The 16347-nt window shown below is 36.1% G+C and overlaps 1 protein-coding gene across 12 annotated transcripts in view; it reads left to right on the top strand.

The window, feature by feature from the left end:
* Nucleotides 1-16347, top strand: part of LOC148953428 (sodium-independent sulfate anion transporter-like) — a 210117-nt gene that overhangs the window by 91867 nt on the left and 101903 nt on the right. For 8 of the 12 annotated variants that reach the window (XM_089087674.1, XM_089087670.1, XM_089087672.1 and 5 more), the window contains exon 1: nucleotides 9308-9407. The exons of 2 other annotated variants lie outside the window; for them this stretch is intronic. In XM_089087674.1, the coding sequence (XP_088943800.1) occupies nucleotides 9321-9407 (87 nt within the window). In that variant the 5' untranslated portion in view covers nucleotides 9308-9320. Of the gene's footprint in view, nucleotides 1-9307; nucleotides 9408-15658; nucleotides 15792-15867; nucleotides 15898-16347 lie in introns of those variants that run through there. 2 more of the 12 variants (XM_089087675.1, XM_089087669.1) reach the window with 2 other exon arrangements.

Raw genomic sequence — 16347 nt, 5'->3', positions numbered from 1 at the left:
CTGGGGAAAGGGCTGTAAGTTAAAAAAATTACCCATTGTTTACGTTTAATATTTTTCAGTGACGTTGGAACTATCCAAAGGTTATTTTACAGAGAAGGAGGAGTTTTTTTACGAATAAGTAAAAGTCCAAATGGGGATAAGTCCTTTTATTAAACAGTGAAAACAGATATACAAAATCTGGATATTTCAACAATATACACCAGTGGTTGTCATCAGCAGAAAAACTAAAGCATTGCATTTAAAACAAGCGTATTTAGACCAAACAAAATAATTGCTTTCGGGTCACCAATAGTTTTCAGGTCAATCACTAAATCTAGCTTAGGAAGGTGGCACAAACTTCTTCTACTTCCAATTGCAAAAGAAATGTTGTTAAATTTAAATTTATGTACCTGATTGGTCACATCTCCTAATGAATTTCCTTTTGCAATTTACTTTTCTTTTGCAATTGGAAGAAGAAAAAGTTTGTGCCAACTCCATTAGAAGTTCAACTTACATTTAGTCAATATCAAACACAAAATTTACAACTCAAGACTTTGAATGAACCCTGTTAATGAATTAAATAAAAAAACAAGCTTTTTAACTGAAAGTAAGGAGCGACATTAAAACTTAAAACGAACATAAATTATTCCGTATATGAAAGAGGCCGTCCTCTCCTCAACGCCTCGCTCTTTACGCTAAAGTTTTTTATTGCTTTAAAAAATCAAGCTGTGAGACAGAGTCAAACTTTAGCGTAAAGAGCGAGGCGTTGAGGAAGGGACAGCCTCTTTCATATGCGGAATAATTTCTGATCGTTTTAAGTTTTAATGTCGCTCCTTACTTTGACTTAAAAAAAAACCTGCTTTTTTTAATTTAATTTCTGAATGTTTTTGAATTAATGCAGGTTTGATTTTAGCTCAACGTACATGAATAATTAAAACAAAATTTGCATTTGGCTAAATGGCTTTCTCGAAATTTTGTTCTGACGTAACTTACGAATTAACTTCCGTAACGAATTTCTATATTCGTGTCTTTGTTATGTATATTAGGGGGTTCACCCCCTAGTCAATACCTCGCTCTTTACGTTAAATTTAAAATTTGGTTCCAATTCTTTAAGAATGACCCCTTAATCACAAAGACCGTTAATTATAATAAATAGCTCTGATGAAAGTACAAAAAACTTTAGCGTAAAGAGCGAGGTAATGACTAGGGGGGTGAACCCAATCATATACGTAATAATTTCTGTTCGTTTTAAAGTTTGATGATTCTCCTTACTTTCAGTTGAAAAAATTGTTTTTTTTATTATTTAATTTCTGATCGTTTTTTAAATAGGCTAATGCTGAGAAATCTGGCACCCCCTTCATAGCAATGTGTCTTCCCCCATGAAAACTCCCTTCATGAAAATATCCTCCCATGTAACCCATGCCCCCCCCCCCCCCCCCAACTACCAGAAGAAATCCCTCCTGAAAACTTTTGTATACTTCCCAATAACCAATACTACCCTATATGTAAACATTGGGCAAAGTTCATAACTTGCAGACCTTCCCTCAGGGACTGGGGGGATTAACTCAGTCTCAAAGACATAGTTATTGTATTTTTCGACCATGCTGAACAAAATAGCCATCTCGAAATTTTGATCGGGTGACTCTGGGCAAAAATGAGCGTGGGAGGGGGCCTAGTTGCCCTCCATTTTTTTTGTCACTTAAAAAGAGCACTAGAACTTTTAATTTTCGTTCAAATGAGCCCTCCCATGATATTTTAGGACCGTTCGTTTGATACGATTACCCCTAGGGAAAAAAAATAAATAAACACGCACCCGTAATCTTTCTTCTGGCAAAAGACACAAAATTCCACATTTTGCAGATAGGAGCTTGAAACGTCTATATTAGGGTTCTCTGATACGCTGAATCTGATGGTGTGATTTTCAGTAAAGTTCCATGACTTTTTAGGGGTGTTTTCTCCTTTTTTCGAAAATAAGGTAAATTTTCTCAGGCGCTTAACTTGTGACCGGTAAAACTAAACTTGATGAAACTTATATATTTGGTATCAGCATAAAAATCTAATTCTTTTGATGTATCTATTGTTATCAAAATTTTCCTTATAGTTTCGGTTACTATTGAACCGGGTCGCTCCTTACTTACAGTTTGTTACCACGAACTGTTTGACTTTCTCAGAGTCAAACAGTCCCAGACCTAGTGAATGACCCGGAAACTATTCTTGACACGAAAGTAGTTATTTTGTTCTGCATAAATACGTTTGTTTTATTTGTAATACTAATAACGGCCAGGGTTTTATGCAGGAATTTTTTAGGGGGGGAGGTTTTAAAAAGGTTTTTTTGAGGGGAAGGCTAAAAAAACATACAAAACGAATCAAATTTTTTTTTATATTCATTTTAGTTACATTTTTACGAGTCAGAAAATATTTCAGAGGGGGGTCGCAATCCCCTATCCCTCCCTGGATATAGCCTTGATGACAGCCACTGGTGTATATGGTGGAAATATTCAGATTTGTCTGTCTGTTTTGACTGTTTAATTTAAGGATTTGTTCCCATTTGAACCTTTATTTGTTCGTCACAGAAAGGTGCAGCATTGATTTTGGCTCACCTTACATGAATAATTAAAAGGAAATTTGCATATTAATTTTATTTTTTTTGGCTAAATACCTTTCTCGAAATTTTCTTCTAACGTAATTTAAGAATTAACTTACGTAACAAACTTATATATTCGCTTATTTTTATTACGTATATTAGGGAGTTCGCCCCCCTAATCAATACCTTGCTCTTTACGATAAAGTTCGAATTTTGTTCGAATCACAAACCCCTGAATAACAAAGACCGGTTTATTAGAATAGATAGCTCTTTTGAAAGTACTAAAAAAAACTTTAGCATAAAGAGCGAGGTATTGACTAGGGGGCGAACCCCTCTCATATACGTAGTAATTTCTGTTCGTTTTAAATTTTAATGTTGTTCCTTACTTTCGGTTGAAAAAAATTGTTTTTTTTTTATTTAATTTCTTATCGTTTTTTAAATAATGCTGGGAAATCCTGCACCCTGTTCATAGAAATGTCCTTCCCCCAAAGCAACATCCTCTATGAAAATATACTTTACGATAACCCCCTCCTCCAATCCCCCCCACAAGAAAAATTCCCTCCTGAAAACGTCTGTATACTTCCCATTAACCAATGCTATATGTAAACAATGGACAAAGTTCATAACTTGCAGCCCTTCCCCCGGGAACTGTGGGGATTTAGTCATCCTCAAAGATATATTTATTGAATTTTTGACTATGCTGAACAAAATGGCTATCTCAAAATTTTGATTGGGGGACTTCGGGAAAACATGAGCGTGGGAGGGAGCCAAGTTGCCCTCCAATTTGTGGTCACTTAAAAAAGGTCACTTGAGCCCCCTCACGATATTCTAGGACTACTGGATCAACATGATAACCCCTGGAAAAAAAAAACAAATAAACACGCATCCGCGATCTTTCTTCTGACAGAAAATATGAAATTACACATTTTTGCAGATAAGAACTTGAAACTTCTATAGTGGGGTTCTTTGATACGTTGAATCTGATGGCATGGTTTTCATTAAAGTTCTATGACTTTTAGGGGTTGTTTCTCTCTTTTTTTGAAAATAAGGCAAATGTTTTCAGTCGCGTAACTTTTGATAAGTAAGATTAAACTTGATGAAACTTATATATTTGAAATCGGAACAAAAATCTACATTCTTTTGATGTATCTATAGGTATCAAAATTCCGGTTTTTTTAGATTTTCGGTTACTATTGGGCCGGATCACTCCTTACTTACAGTTCGTTACCACGAACTGTTTGAAAAACACCTAATTTAATGTATTGCGTCGAAACATTGGTTTCTTACGTGAGAGTAACTTTCCATGTAGGAGTTTCCCGCGATCGGAGGAAATTTTTAATGAAGAAAAAGAGCCTGATTTTTTCATGTGGATTAATTTAAAAAACTTTTTCCTCAAAATAAGTTTTTCAAAGAAAAGTAATAAACTCCATTAAATAAAAAATGAGAAAAAATAAAATCAAACAATCTACCAAGCGTGAAACAACCACAAATCAGCATCGATAAATAAATGAAACCCAAAATGAACAGAAATTACAATAAATAACCGAGTCAAAGTCAAAACGAGCAGAAATTAACATAAGCTGGGTGCAAAACGCCTATGCCTTCCCAAGGCTAGAACAAAATTTGCACTTTACTGAAAAAATACAAATGAATGTGCATTGTCAGTTTAATATACATTTACTAATATTTAGTAATCAAAATCTTAATATTATTTGATTTATTAGTACTGATATTTAGTAATCAAAATGTTAAAATTATTTGATTTATTAAAGTTATAAAAGTAAAAACATTTATATTTTTTTCAGTAAAGTGTCAATTTTGTTTTAGCCTTGGGAAGGCATAGACGTTTTGCGCCCATCTTATGTTCATTGCTGCTCGTTTTGGGTTTGACTCGGTTATTTATTGTAATTTCGGTTCCTTTTGGGTTTCATTTATTTATCGATGCTGATTTGTGGTATTTTCACGATTGGTAGATCGTTTGATTTTATTTTTGCTCATTTTTTGTTTAATGGAGTTCTTTACTTTCCTTTGAAAATCTTATTTTGCGGAAAAAGTTTTGTTAATTAATTTCGGTTCTTTTTATATTGACATAGTCTTTTCAGGGAAAAAGAAAATAATGCTTTAAATCTATTCGTTTGTTAAGACTTTATAGTTTGGCCTGCTATTTGTATGCTGAAAATTTTCAGCAATTTTTAACAATATACACCTTTTTAAATATCTGGACACAAATAGTACTGTTTAATTTAGTTTCATACCTCCTCTAGTTGACCTGAAATGGAAAACTTGATACTATTCGCAATCTGTTTACTTTCTTTGATAGTTTGGATACCCTTACGCTATTTTGATTTGGTTAAATTTCAAATAGCAGAAATGAGAGTGTTGGTATGGGAGGATGAGCGGGGAGGGTGGGAGTGAAAGGGGGATTAGTTGCCCTCAAATCACTTTTGACTATTAAAAAGGGCATTAGCCCTTTCTATTTTCAATCGAATGAGCCCTTTTCGAAGTTCATTCCAATCGAATGAGCCCTTTTCGGAGTTTCTAGGACAACACCTTCTATAAAAACCTTATATGCCCCCAGGGCATAGCTTAAAACCCTAGCCTCGAGGGTTGTGGAGGAGGTTCCTCCTCAAAAGCATATTTTCTATCGGGAAATCAACTACGCTGAACAAAATGGCTATCTCAAAATTTTGACGGCATGTGTTTGGGGGAATGATGGACGTGGGGGGGGGGCTAGTTGCTCTCCAATTACTTTCGACTATTAAAAAGGGTACTATCCCTTTGAATTTTCAATCGAATAAGCCCTTTTGAAGTTTCTGTAACAACACTTTCAATAAAAACTTCATATTCCCCCAGGGCATAACTTTCAATCCTTGCAGTGAGGGCTCTGAGGAGGGTTATCATCCTAGAGGAAAAAAATTCCAGAACTTTCAACTACGTTCAACAAAATGGATATCCCAAAATTTTAATTGGATGTGTTTTGGAAAATGGTGGGTGTGAGAGGGGCGTTAGTCGCTATCCAATCACTTTCAATAATTAAAAAAGGCACTGTCCCTTTCAATTTCCAATTGAATGAGCCTTAGTTTTTACGACAACGCTTTCAATAAAAACTTTATATGCCCCCAGGGCAAAACTTACAGCCCTTGCCCTGAGGGCTGTGGGGGGAGGGGTTGTCATTCTTAAGAACCTAATTTACAAAACTTTCAACTACGTTGAATAAAATGGCTATCTAAAATTTTGATTGGATATGTTTGGGGAAAAGGTGGGCGTGAGAGGGGGGCTAGTTGCGCTCAAATCACTTTTGACTATTAAAAAGGGTACTAGTCCTTTGAATTTCAAATTGAATGAGCCCCTTTTCAAGTTTCTACGACAAAGATTTCAATAAAAACCTTATATGCCCCAAGAGCATAACTTATAATCATTGCCCTGAGGGTTGTTGGGGAGTGTCCTCCTCAAGAATATGTTTTTTATCTGGAAGTCAACTACCCTGAACAAAATGGCTATCTCAAAATTTTTATTGGATGTGTTTGGGGGAATGATGGGTGTGGAGGGGGGCTAGTTGCCCTTCAATCACTTTCAACTATCAAAAAGGACACTAGCCCTTTGAATTTCCAGTCGAATGAGCTTTTATTGAAGTCTCTACAACAACACCTTCTTTAAAAACCTTTACTTAAAACAGGGCATAACTTAAAACCCTTGCCCTGAGGGATGTGGGGGAGTGTCCTCCTCAAAAAAATATTTTCGATTTGGAAATCAACTACGCTGAACAAAATGAAAATCTCAAAATTTTTATTGGATGTGTTTGGGGGAATGAAGGGCATGGGGGGCTAGTTGCCCTCCAATCACTTTCGACTATTAAAAAGGATACTAGCCTTTTGAATTTCCAATCGAATGAGCCTGTTTGGAAGTTTCTACGACAACGCCTTCTATAAAACCTTATATGCCCCCAGGCCATAACTTAAAACCCTTGCCCTTAGGGGTGTAAGGGTGTGTCCTCCTCAAAAACATATTTTCTATCTGGAAAACAACTACGCTGAACAAAATGGCTATCTCAAAATTTTGATTGGATGTGTTTGGGGGAATTATGGGCGTGGGGGGGGGTGGTGGCTTGGTGCCATATAATCACTTTCGAATTTCAAAAACGGCCCTAGCCCTTTGAACTTCGCATCGAAAGAGCCTGTTTTGAAGTTTCTACTACAACGCGTGCCATTAACACCTCATATGCCCCCAGGGCATAAGTTACAACCCTTGCCCTGAGGATTTTGGAGGAGTGTTTTCCTCAAGAACATATTTTCTATCTGGAAATCAACTACGCTGAACAAAATGGCTCTCAAAAAATTTGATTGGATGTATTTAGGGGAATGATGGGCGTGGGGAGGCTAGTTGCCCCCCCCCCCCCAATCACTTTCGACTATTAAAAAGAGCACTAGACCTTTGACTTTCCAATCGTATGATCCTGTTTTGAAGTTTCTACAACAACGACTTCTATAAAAACCATATATGCCCCCAGGGCATAACTTAAAACCTTTGCCCTGAGGGTTGTGGGGGAGTGTCCTCCTCAAAAACATATTTTCTATCTGGAAATCAACTACGCTGAACAAAATCGCTATCTGAAACTTTTGATTGGATGTACTTGGGGGAATGATGGGTGTGTGGGGCGGAGCTAGTTGCCCTCCAATCACTTTCGATTCTTAAAAAGGGTACTAGCCCTTTGAATTTTCAATCGAATGAGCCTGTATTGAAGTTTCTACGACAACGCCTTCTATAAAAACCTTATATGCCCCCAGGGCATAACTTAAAACCTTTGCCCTGAGAGTTGTGGGGGAGTGTCCTCCTCAAGAACATATTTTCTATCTGGAAATCAACTACGCTGAACAAAATGGCTCTCTCAAAATTTGATTGGATGTATTTAGGGGAATGATGGGCGTGGGGAGGCTAGGTGCCCCCCCCAATCACTTTCGACTATTATAAAGGGCACTAGCCCTTTGAATTTCCAATCGAATGAGCCTGTTTTGAAGTCTCTACGACAACACCTTATATAAAAACCTTATATGCCCCCAGGGCATAACTTAAAACCCTTGCCCCGAGGGTTGGGGGGGAGTGTCCTCCTCAAAAACATATTTTGTATTCGGAAATCAACTACGCTGAACAAAATGACTATCTCAAAATTTTGATTGGATGTGTTTGGGGGAATGATGGGTGTGGGGGGGGGCTAGTTTCTCTCCAATCACTGTCGACTATTAAAAAGAGCACTAGCCACTCCAATTTCCATTCGAATGAGCCCTTTTCGAAGTTTCTATGACAACTCCTTCGATACGAAGCGCCTGGGTATAAAGAACCAAAAAACAACACATTGTGCACAAATCGTTCTTTACTAAGACAGTGCTAGCGCGCTGCCTATGATACATTCCGGGGGAATTGTCCATGGGCAATTTTCCGCGTGCTTTGATATCCGGGAAACAATTTCTACGGAAGGGGACATTTCTGGATGGATCGAGAAACAGATTGGAGATTAAAGTCATATTCAAATGAAATAATGCTAAGGAGAATTTTTCAGGATGGATCGTCCGCAAGCAGTTTTACAGGTAGGGAATATGATGGGGGTGTACTTTTCGTTGGATGACATTTCCACGGAGGAGATTTCCGTGAGGGGGATGGATATATATCATAGAAAGTAAGCCTGATTTAACGGCATTATTTGAAAAAAAAACCAACAGAAATTATTCCTTATATGAAGGGTTGCCCCCTCCTCAATACCTTACTCTTTACTCTAAAGTTTGACTGTTCACTAAAACTGAAACACGGGGGCCGTTTAATGAGGGCAGCAAGCTTTTCTTAAAAGTTCTAACAGCTTTAGCGTAAAAAGCAAGGTATTGAGAAGGAAGCAACCCTTCACATACGGAATAAATCTGCCAAAATTAAAATGCAAATTTCGTTTTAATTTTTATGTACGGTGAGCCAAATTCGAACCTGCATTAGGTGAAAAACGGCCAGAAATTAAATTAAAAAAACAAGTTTTTTATGAACTGAGAGAAAGGAGCAAATTTAAAACTCAAAACCAACAGAAATTATTCCATATATGAAGGTGTTGCCCCCCTCTTCAATACGTTGCTTTTTACGCTAAAGTTTGACTGCTTGTCCCAATTTCTGAAGAACAACTCCTGAACCACAAGGACCATTAATTAAAATAGAAAGCATTTTTAACAGGGCTAAAAAGTTTATCGTGAAGAGCAAGGTATTGAGGAGGGGGCAACCCCTTCATACACAGAATAATTTCTGTTGGTTTTGAGTTTTAATGTTGTTCCTAACTTTGAGTTGAAAAAATTTTTTTTTTTAATTTAATACACCAAGAAGTGGGAACTGATAAATTCTAATATTGTTACAGAAAACTAAATTTAGATTTAGCGTAATTAAGGGGGGTTAACGAGATTTAAGCCTCCCCCCATTTGTAGGATAATTTTTATATATTTCAAATTTCAATAAAATTCCTTACTTTATTTTTTTTTTTAAATTGCGGTTTTATATTATACTTATTCTGGAAGGTAACCATCATGATATTGCGAAAAAAACTAAACAAGGATATTACAAGGAAGTTCCCAATTCAAACAGCAAAATATTTGTATTTATCTATGTTTGATATATTTGATAATGAACAAATAAGAGTCTTAGATAGATGAACATAATCGCGATAGACAATATTCTTTTACTTTATGCTTTTTCTTTTAGTCGGAAGGAAAAGATCGACAATACAATAGTGAAAATGCCTGCTCCGAACGCTTTGGATGAAATTAAGCCTCACAAGGAAAACTCAATCGTGGTTGACATTTCCTCACTGAAAAACAATACTGTAAGCATTTACTTTCATCTCAAATAGCTATTACCAAAATTTTTACTACCTTGCATCAACGATTTACGTTTTGGGAGGCGGGGTAGGAGACGATTTGCCTTTAACTACGTAACGAAATATCATTTATCCAGGTAAGCAGAAATAGATGGGTGATTGTATACCACATAATATTACCCATAAAAGATGTAAGGGTTGATATTCCGTACAAAAAAAAACCTCTAAGATCAACAATGCCTCGTAAGATAAAAAGTGGCCACTGATATTCTGCTGATCATAAATTAATTCTGGTTTTGCATTATGACACTTATATTCTGCACTTAATGGCTACCAACAAGACAAAATAAATATTTTCAGTGAATAGGAGGGAAAAGAGCTAATTTTAGGGTACATGACACCTTTTCAATTATATTTCGTCAAATCCTGCTTCTGAGCCTGCCATGGATTGGTAATCTTCTCTTCAGCTACGAAGTTTACACAAATTTGTTTTTTTCGATGACTGTGCAGAACACTGGAACTCGCTCTGGTATGATTGTGTTGTGTTTTTCGTTTTTTTTACATTTTTTTTTTTTCATACACAAGAGGTGTAAATAGGCTAATAATAACAAGTAGTTTTTGAAGAATATAGATAAAAGCACAGGAACTATTTGGGAAGGGAAGCAATTTTTAAAAAATGTAAAATAATTTACCGTACAAATAAAAAGCACCCACTTTTTAGAGAGGGCACAGAACAACCAACGAACGACCCCATCATCAAGCTAGGGTTTCTAGAGTATCCTCTCAAAGTCTTGGAATTGTGTCGATATTATTCTGTATGTTAGTATTTTTCTGTTTTAACCCTCTCCCCCCCCCCTAAAAAAAGTAAGGAAACTTGGCCTAGCCAAAAATTTATTTACATGTATAGGCTTATGGCTCAGTAGAAACCTCTGATTGAAATCATTTTTTAAATATCTGATATGAAGGAATACTGATCAGTTTTAGCCTTTTAATTTCACAAGTTCATTGGTTGTTTGGAGGGGGGGACTCCTCCCTTTGAATATTGATATTATTATAATATTACCGTTCTTGTGATAAATAAAAGTATTAAGCATCAAAACGAAAGAGAAATGCCAAAACTGTACGACACTGTTAAAGTTTTGAAAATTTTAGCGAATAAAACCGTTCGTGGTAACGAACTGTAATCACGGCGTGACTCAGCCCAATAGTAATCAAAACTCTAAATAACAGAATCTTGATGGCAATAAATACATCAAAAGTTTAATGTTACCAATAAAGAGCTAAGAGCCTGAGAAAATTTTTGCGATTTTCAAAACAGCGGCGAGGCACCCTCAAAACTTCAAATCTTAAAGAAAATTAACTAAAAAAACAACTTTTTTTAACTGAAAGTAAGAAGCGACTTTAAAACTTAAAACGAACAGAAATTACTCCGTATATGAAAGGGGCTGTCCCCTCCTCAAAGCCTCGCTCTTTACGCTAAAGTTTTTTTATTGATTTAAAAAATAAAGTTGTGAGACAAAGTCAAACTTTAGCGTAAAGAGCGAGGCGTTGAGGAGGGGACAGACCCTTTCATATGCGGAGTAATTTCTGTTCGTTTTAAGTTTTAATATCGCTCGTTATTTTCAGTTAAAAATTTTTTGGGATTTCTATTTAATTTCTGAACATTGTTAAAGTAATGTCTCAGTGTTTCGACTAACCATACACGAATGGTTAAAAAGTAACTTGTGTTCGTATTATCCTTTTTTTGGCTTAACAACTTTCTCAGAGTATCTTTCTGCTGAAACTTACGAATTCACTTACGTAACGAAATTCTGTATTCATATGTTTTTTTATGTATATTAGGGAGTTCACTCCTTAGTCAATACCTCGCTCTTTACGCTAAAGTTGGAATTTTGTTCGAATCACAAACCCCTGAATCACAAAGGCCGGTTAATTAGAATAGATAGCTCTTTGAAAGTACTAAAAAAAACTTTAGCGTAAAGAGCTAGGCATTGACTAGGGGTTGAACCCCCTCATATGCGCAATAATTTCTGTTCGTTTTAAGTTTTAATGTTGCTTCTTACTTTCAGTTGAAAAAACCTGTTTTTTATTTAATTTCTGATCGTTTTTTCAATAATGCTGGGAAAACTGGCGCCCCCTTCATAGAAATGTCCCTTGCCCCAAGGAAATATCCTCCATGAAAAGATCCTCCCCCATAACCTCTACTCTGATTCCGACCCCCCACTAGAAAAAAATTCTTCCTGAAAACGCCTGTATACTTCCCAATAACCAATAATATATGTAAACAACTGTTCCCGGGGGAACAGGCCTTCCCCTGGGAACAGTAGGGGATTAAGTCATCCTTAAAGACATTTTAATTAGATTTTCGACTGTGCTGAAGAAAAAGGCTATCTCAAAATTTTGATTGGGTGACTTCGGGGACGTGGGAGGGGGCCAAGTTGCCCTCCAGTTTTTTTGGTCACTTAAGAAGGGCACTAGAACTTTTAATTTCCGTTCAAATGAGCCCTCTTATGATATTCTAGGACTACTGGATCGATATGATCACCCTTGGGGAAAAAAAAATAAAAAAAAATAAATAAAACAAAATAAACACGCATCCGTGATCTTTCTTCTGGCAAAAAATACAAAATTCCACATTTTTGCAGATAGGAGCTTGAAACCTTTCTAATAGGGTTCTCTGATACGCTGAATCTGATGGTGTGGTTTCTATTAAAATTCTACGACTTTTAGGGGTTGTTTCCCCATTTTTCGAAAATCAGGCAAATTTTCTCAGGAGCGTAACTTTTTATGGGTAGAACTAAACTTGATGAAACTTATATATTTGAAATAAGCATAAAAATCTGATTCTTTTGATGTATCTATTAGTATCAAAATTCTGTTTTTTAGGGCGGTTACTATTGAGCCCAGTCGCTCCTTACTTAAGTTCGTTACCACAAACTGTTTGATCACACTATCAGATTCAACATACTATAGAATCCTGCTGTAGAGGCTTCCAGATCCCATCTCCAAAAATGTGGAATTTAGTGTTTTTTTTTTTTTTTTTTTTTTTTTTTTTTTTTTTTTTTTTTTTTTACTAGTGCCAAGATCACAGATGCGTGTTTATTTTAATTTTTTTTTTTTTTTTTTTTTTTTTTTTTTGTTCTGTTCCAAGGGTGATCGTATCGAACAAATGGTGTTAGAAGGTTGGAAGAGGGCTGAATTGAACGTGGATCAGAGGTACTAGTATCCTTTTTAAATAACCCTTGAGAAAGAATGGAGGGCAACTAGCCTCCCTCCCACGTCCTTTTCTCCCCAAAGTTCTATATCCAAATTTTTAGATGGCCATTTTCTTCAACATAGTTGAAAAGTCTAGTAACTGTGCCTCTGAAGATGACATAACTTCCCAGATTTCCTGTGAAAAGGGCTGTAAGTCATGAAATTTGCCCATTGTTTACGTATTTTATTTTTTATTACGATGAAGCAAACATTTTTTTAGTGGGGATTTCTGCGGGTTTGGGGAATTTTACACGACGAGTCTTTTCCTTGGGGTGGACAGTTTTTGGGGGTCAATTTACCAGGAGAAATTTTATACTGTGGGAATTCAACAGATTTCCTATGCAAAATTCTCTTTTTTTTATCTTACTTTCTCTTTGGCGACTCAACGTGGAGAAATTCTGTGGGAATTTTCCGGGGGAAATTTTTGATGGGGTTGAATTGTGTGAGTGTTCTCTTCAACGAAGCGGAATTTCGCGGGAAAAATTTCTCCGTGGAGAAATTTTCTGCTGGAGATACTTTCCGATAGGGGTGTAGGGAAACTTTTTCCACGAAAGTGGGATTTCTAACAGGATTTGAAATCGATCGAAAGTCAAATATTTTTTTTTCAAATGAAAGTAGGCTAAGGAGAATTTTCCATGTGAAATTGTCCGCAGGAAATTTCTCGGGGAAATATTCAGTGAGGATGGAACTTTCCGGGGGGAATTTTCCGAGAGAATTGTGCGTAGGAGGAATTTTCCATGGAGGAATTTTTCATGGGGGGATTTTAAATGGTTGGGGGAGGTGGATTTACAGGAATTATTTGAACAGCAATCAGAAATTAAGTTAAGAAAAAGTTGTTTTTTTCAACTGAAAATAAGGATCAACATTAAAACTTAAAACGGACAGGAAATATCCTGTTTAAGAGGAAGCCCTCCCCAGTTTTGGCCCTCGATCTTTGCACGAATGTCTTAAAGTTCCTTAAGGACACTTCTCATTCAAGTTTGACGCCCCCTTATGTTGCTCCTTTTTGATGTTGCTACTTAGTTACAGTTGAAAAAACTAGTTTTTTATTTAATATAGACTAAAAGCTGTCAGTTCATTATCGCGAATACTGACTGAAAATTTCACAGTTGATATTGCTTCTGGGATTAGCAGTTAGTTTTCGGTTATTATTTTAAAAGGTTTTAAAAAATATTGTTCATTTCATGAACTTAGTGTTTACAAATTAATCAATCAGCGAAATTTGTTGGATGTTGTAAATCCAAGATTAGAATAGTTTAATTTTGATGATAAAAAGCCCGAGCCAGGAACGATTTCACTGGTGGCCATGCTTCTTGCACCTTTGAGCTAGTCGTGATGGCTGAACTCGTGAGTCGTGATGGCCAAATATAAAAAAAATTTTTTGGGAAAAGCACAAAGAAAATAGTTTTCTGTGAACTTTTTCAATAAGTTGCTCAGCCCCAACCATTCGCCAATGAGAGTCACCAACCATTCACCAGTTATCAGTGGTAGGTGACACTTAATTCTAAAAACTGATACTAGCAAGAGAAATTCTTTCCCGCATGTTTCTCAGGGGAAAAAACTTGCGCCACGGTCAGTGCTGCATATGTTCAGAGAAATGGACCACCCCCCCCCCCCATCGGAATTATTTTGTAAATCATTAAAGGTTTCAACCCGTCAAATATTGGCAGCAAATTCCATAAAATGCCATGCCTCATGATCAAGACTGGGATAGGACGACCAGCAGCTGGACGGTGAATGAAACTGGCAGTAGTAGACCCTTTTCTATGCCTTATTGTACCACGAGAAGATTTTCACCACTATCCCCCCCCCTTGTGCAAGATAACCTTTAATTTTAAAAATATTTTCGAAAATAGAAATTGTTACCAGAAACAATATCCTCTCAAAATAGTTGTGGTCAAAAGTATGCTTTTGTCGATGTTTCTGTCCCTACTCCAAAGGTTTAGGTCACTTTACACCATGGAACCAACTTTGCAACCCTTTTTGGAAGATATTCATAAGATTAAGGGGGAGGGGAATTACGCTTTAAACCCAAAATCGCAGGCGATCGATTCCAGTGGGCTTTACCAGTAGGCAAAGCCCATATAATATGAAAATATCACTCGCCCACTCGCTTTTAAGTCTAGTGCACAATGGTACTCTGTTACTAACTTTAAATGGCGAGTATTATTTGTGGGTATTTCAAACCAATTTTTGAAAAAAAAAGTTTGCCGCTTTATTAATGCGTGTAAGTTTGGGGTTTTTTGTCTTCTCCCCAATTCTGAATGTTACTAACTGGTAAAAGTAATAAATAGTTTTGTCAAGAAACTTTTTGCTGCACTATAAAACTACCGTGTGAAGTTTTGAAGTAGAATATGACTTTGAAATGCAAATTTCAAAGGCTAGTCCGTGAGTAGTGAGCAAAACTCCGCCACAGTTAATGACAATCGGCGACAAGTTTTACAAACCACGTAATGCTTCATATGAACAGACCCTGAGGAGTAATTAATAATTCGATAAATAAAGTTGAAATTCCTAAAAATTGAGAAAAAATTACAAAAATATGCCGAATTGAACGCGTTAATTGCATGTCTCTCTTTCATTTGCGTGTCTTTTGAAAAAAAAAGAACATTAAGGAGGGGGCTATGTGGAAATTTTTTCTTGGGTCTCGGTCTCAGATATCTATGGTTCGGCCTTTAAGAATTACTTTACGGAACACCCAAAGATAGAGTTTTAGGCCGAATTGCACCAATGGTCAATCTTTTTACAGTCCCATTCATTCGAATTTCTAGACAAATTAATTCGACGACATACAAGCATTAAGGGAAACAACTTGTAAGCGTGTCAAATTGAATGCGTATATTACATAAAAGTGAAAAATTTCACATGATTCGCTTACGAAATTTTATTGCATTCAACGGCAACCGAGCCTTAGAAAAATTAAACGAAGATATGCTTTTGCAATTAAAAGTATGAAACAGTAGGTAGCTACGCAACCTATGAAGTAATAGGAAGTAAATAAGAAATTCAAAAGCTATATTATCTTAAGAAAAAATTTATTCATTTGTGCTGTGTCAGAAATTATTACCGATGCACTGAACACATTAAGAAGATAGATGCAGAATACAAACCTTTGAATATGTCCTAATCTTTTAGGTAAGGTATTATGCACAGTATTAATGAGACTTTTTTTCCCCAGTGCTCTCAGAAATGTAGATGGCTGGATAACTTTTTGATGGAACAAACGTGAAATGTGAATATGGTAAATAGCGAAGGCAGATATTTTACAAGGTTAAATTTTAAATGTAAAAAATAACTTGGGTAATTTAGCTCCCCATTTCAACCCTTTGGATTGCCTCCAAATAGAGACAAAAAAAAAATCAGAAGTACTAAGAGATATAAAATCTAAAGGAGTCGGTTCTAAAAAGTATTTTGTATTTTAAGGGATTGATTTGTTTCTGGGACTTTACCTTCAAACATAGTGAAATGTCTTCGCGTGGTTTGCTGGACTCTAATTATTTCTCTAGACAACCTATGCACAATTGTAATTTTGAACTATAGCCAAGAGCCAATACAATAGCAAAAATCTGCATTGAAGACCTCACATAAATACCATATTCAAAACAATATAAATACTTGAATACTAAGTAAATTGGCCTCTATTTGACGTCATCCTCTTTAATCCAATGTCTCTACTACTGCTGTAAAACAA

This window comes from Artemia sp. Qi Xiang Cuo, chromosome 4 (genome assembly GCF_049724085.1).
Source record: "Artemia sp. Qi Xiang Cuo chromosome 4, ASM4972408v1, whole genome shotgun sequence".
Classification (NCBI taxonomy): domain Eukaryota; kingdom Metazoa; phylum Arthropoda; class Branchiopoda; order Anostraca; family Artemiidae; genus Artemia; species Artemia sp. Qi Xiang Cuo.
The sequence above is the reverse complement of the archived record's forward strand: the minus strand, read 5'-3'. Positions and strand labels throughout refer to the sequence as shown.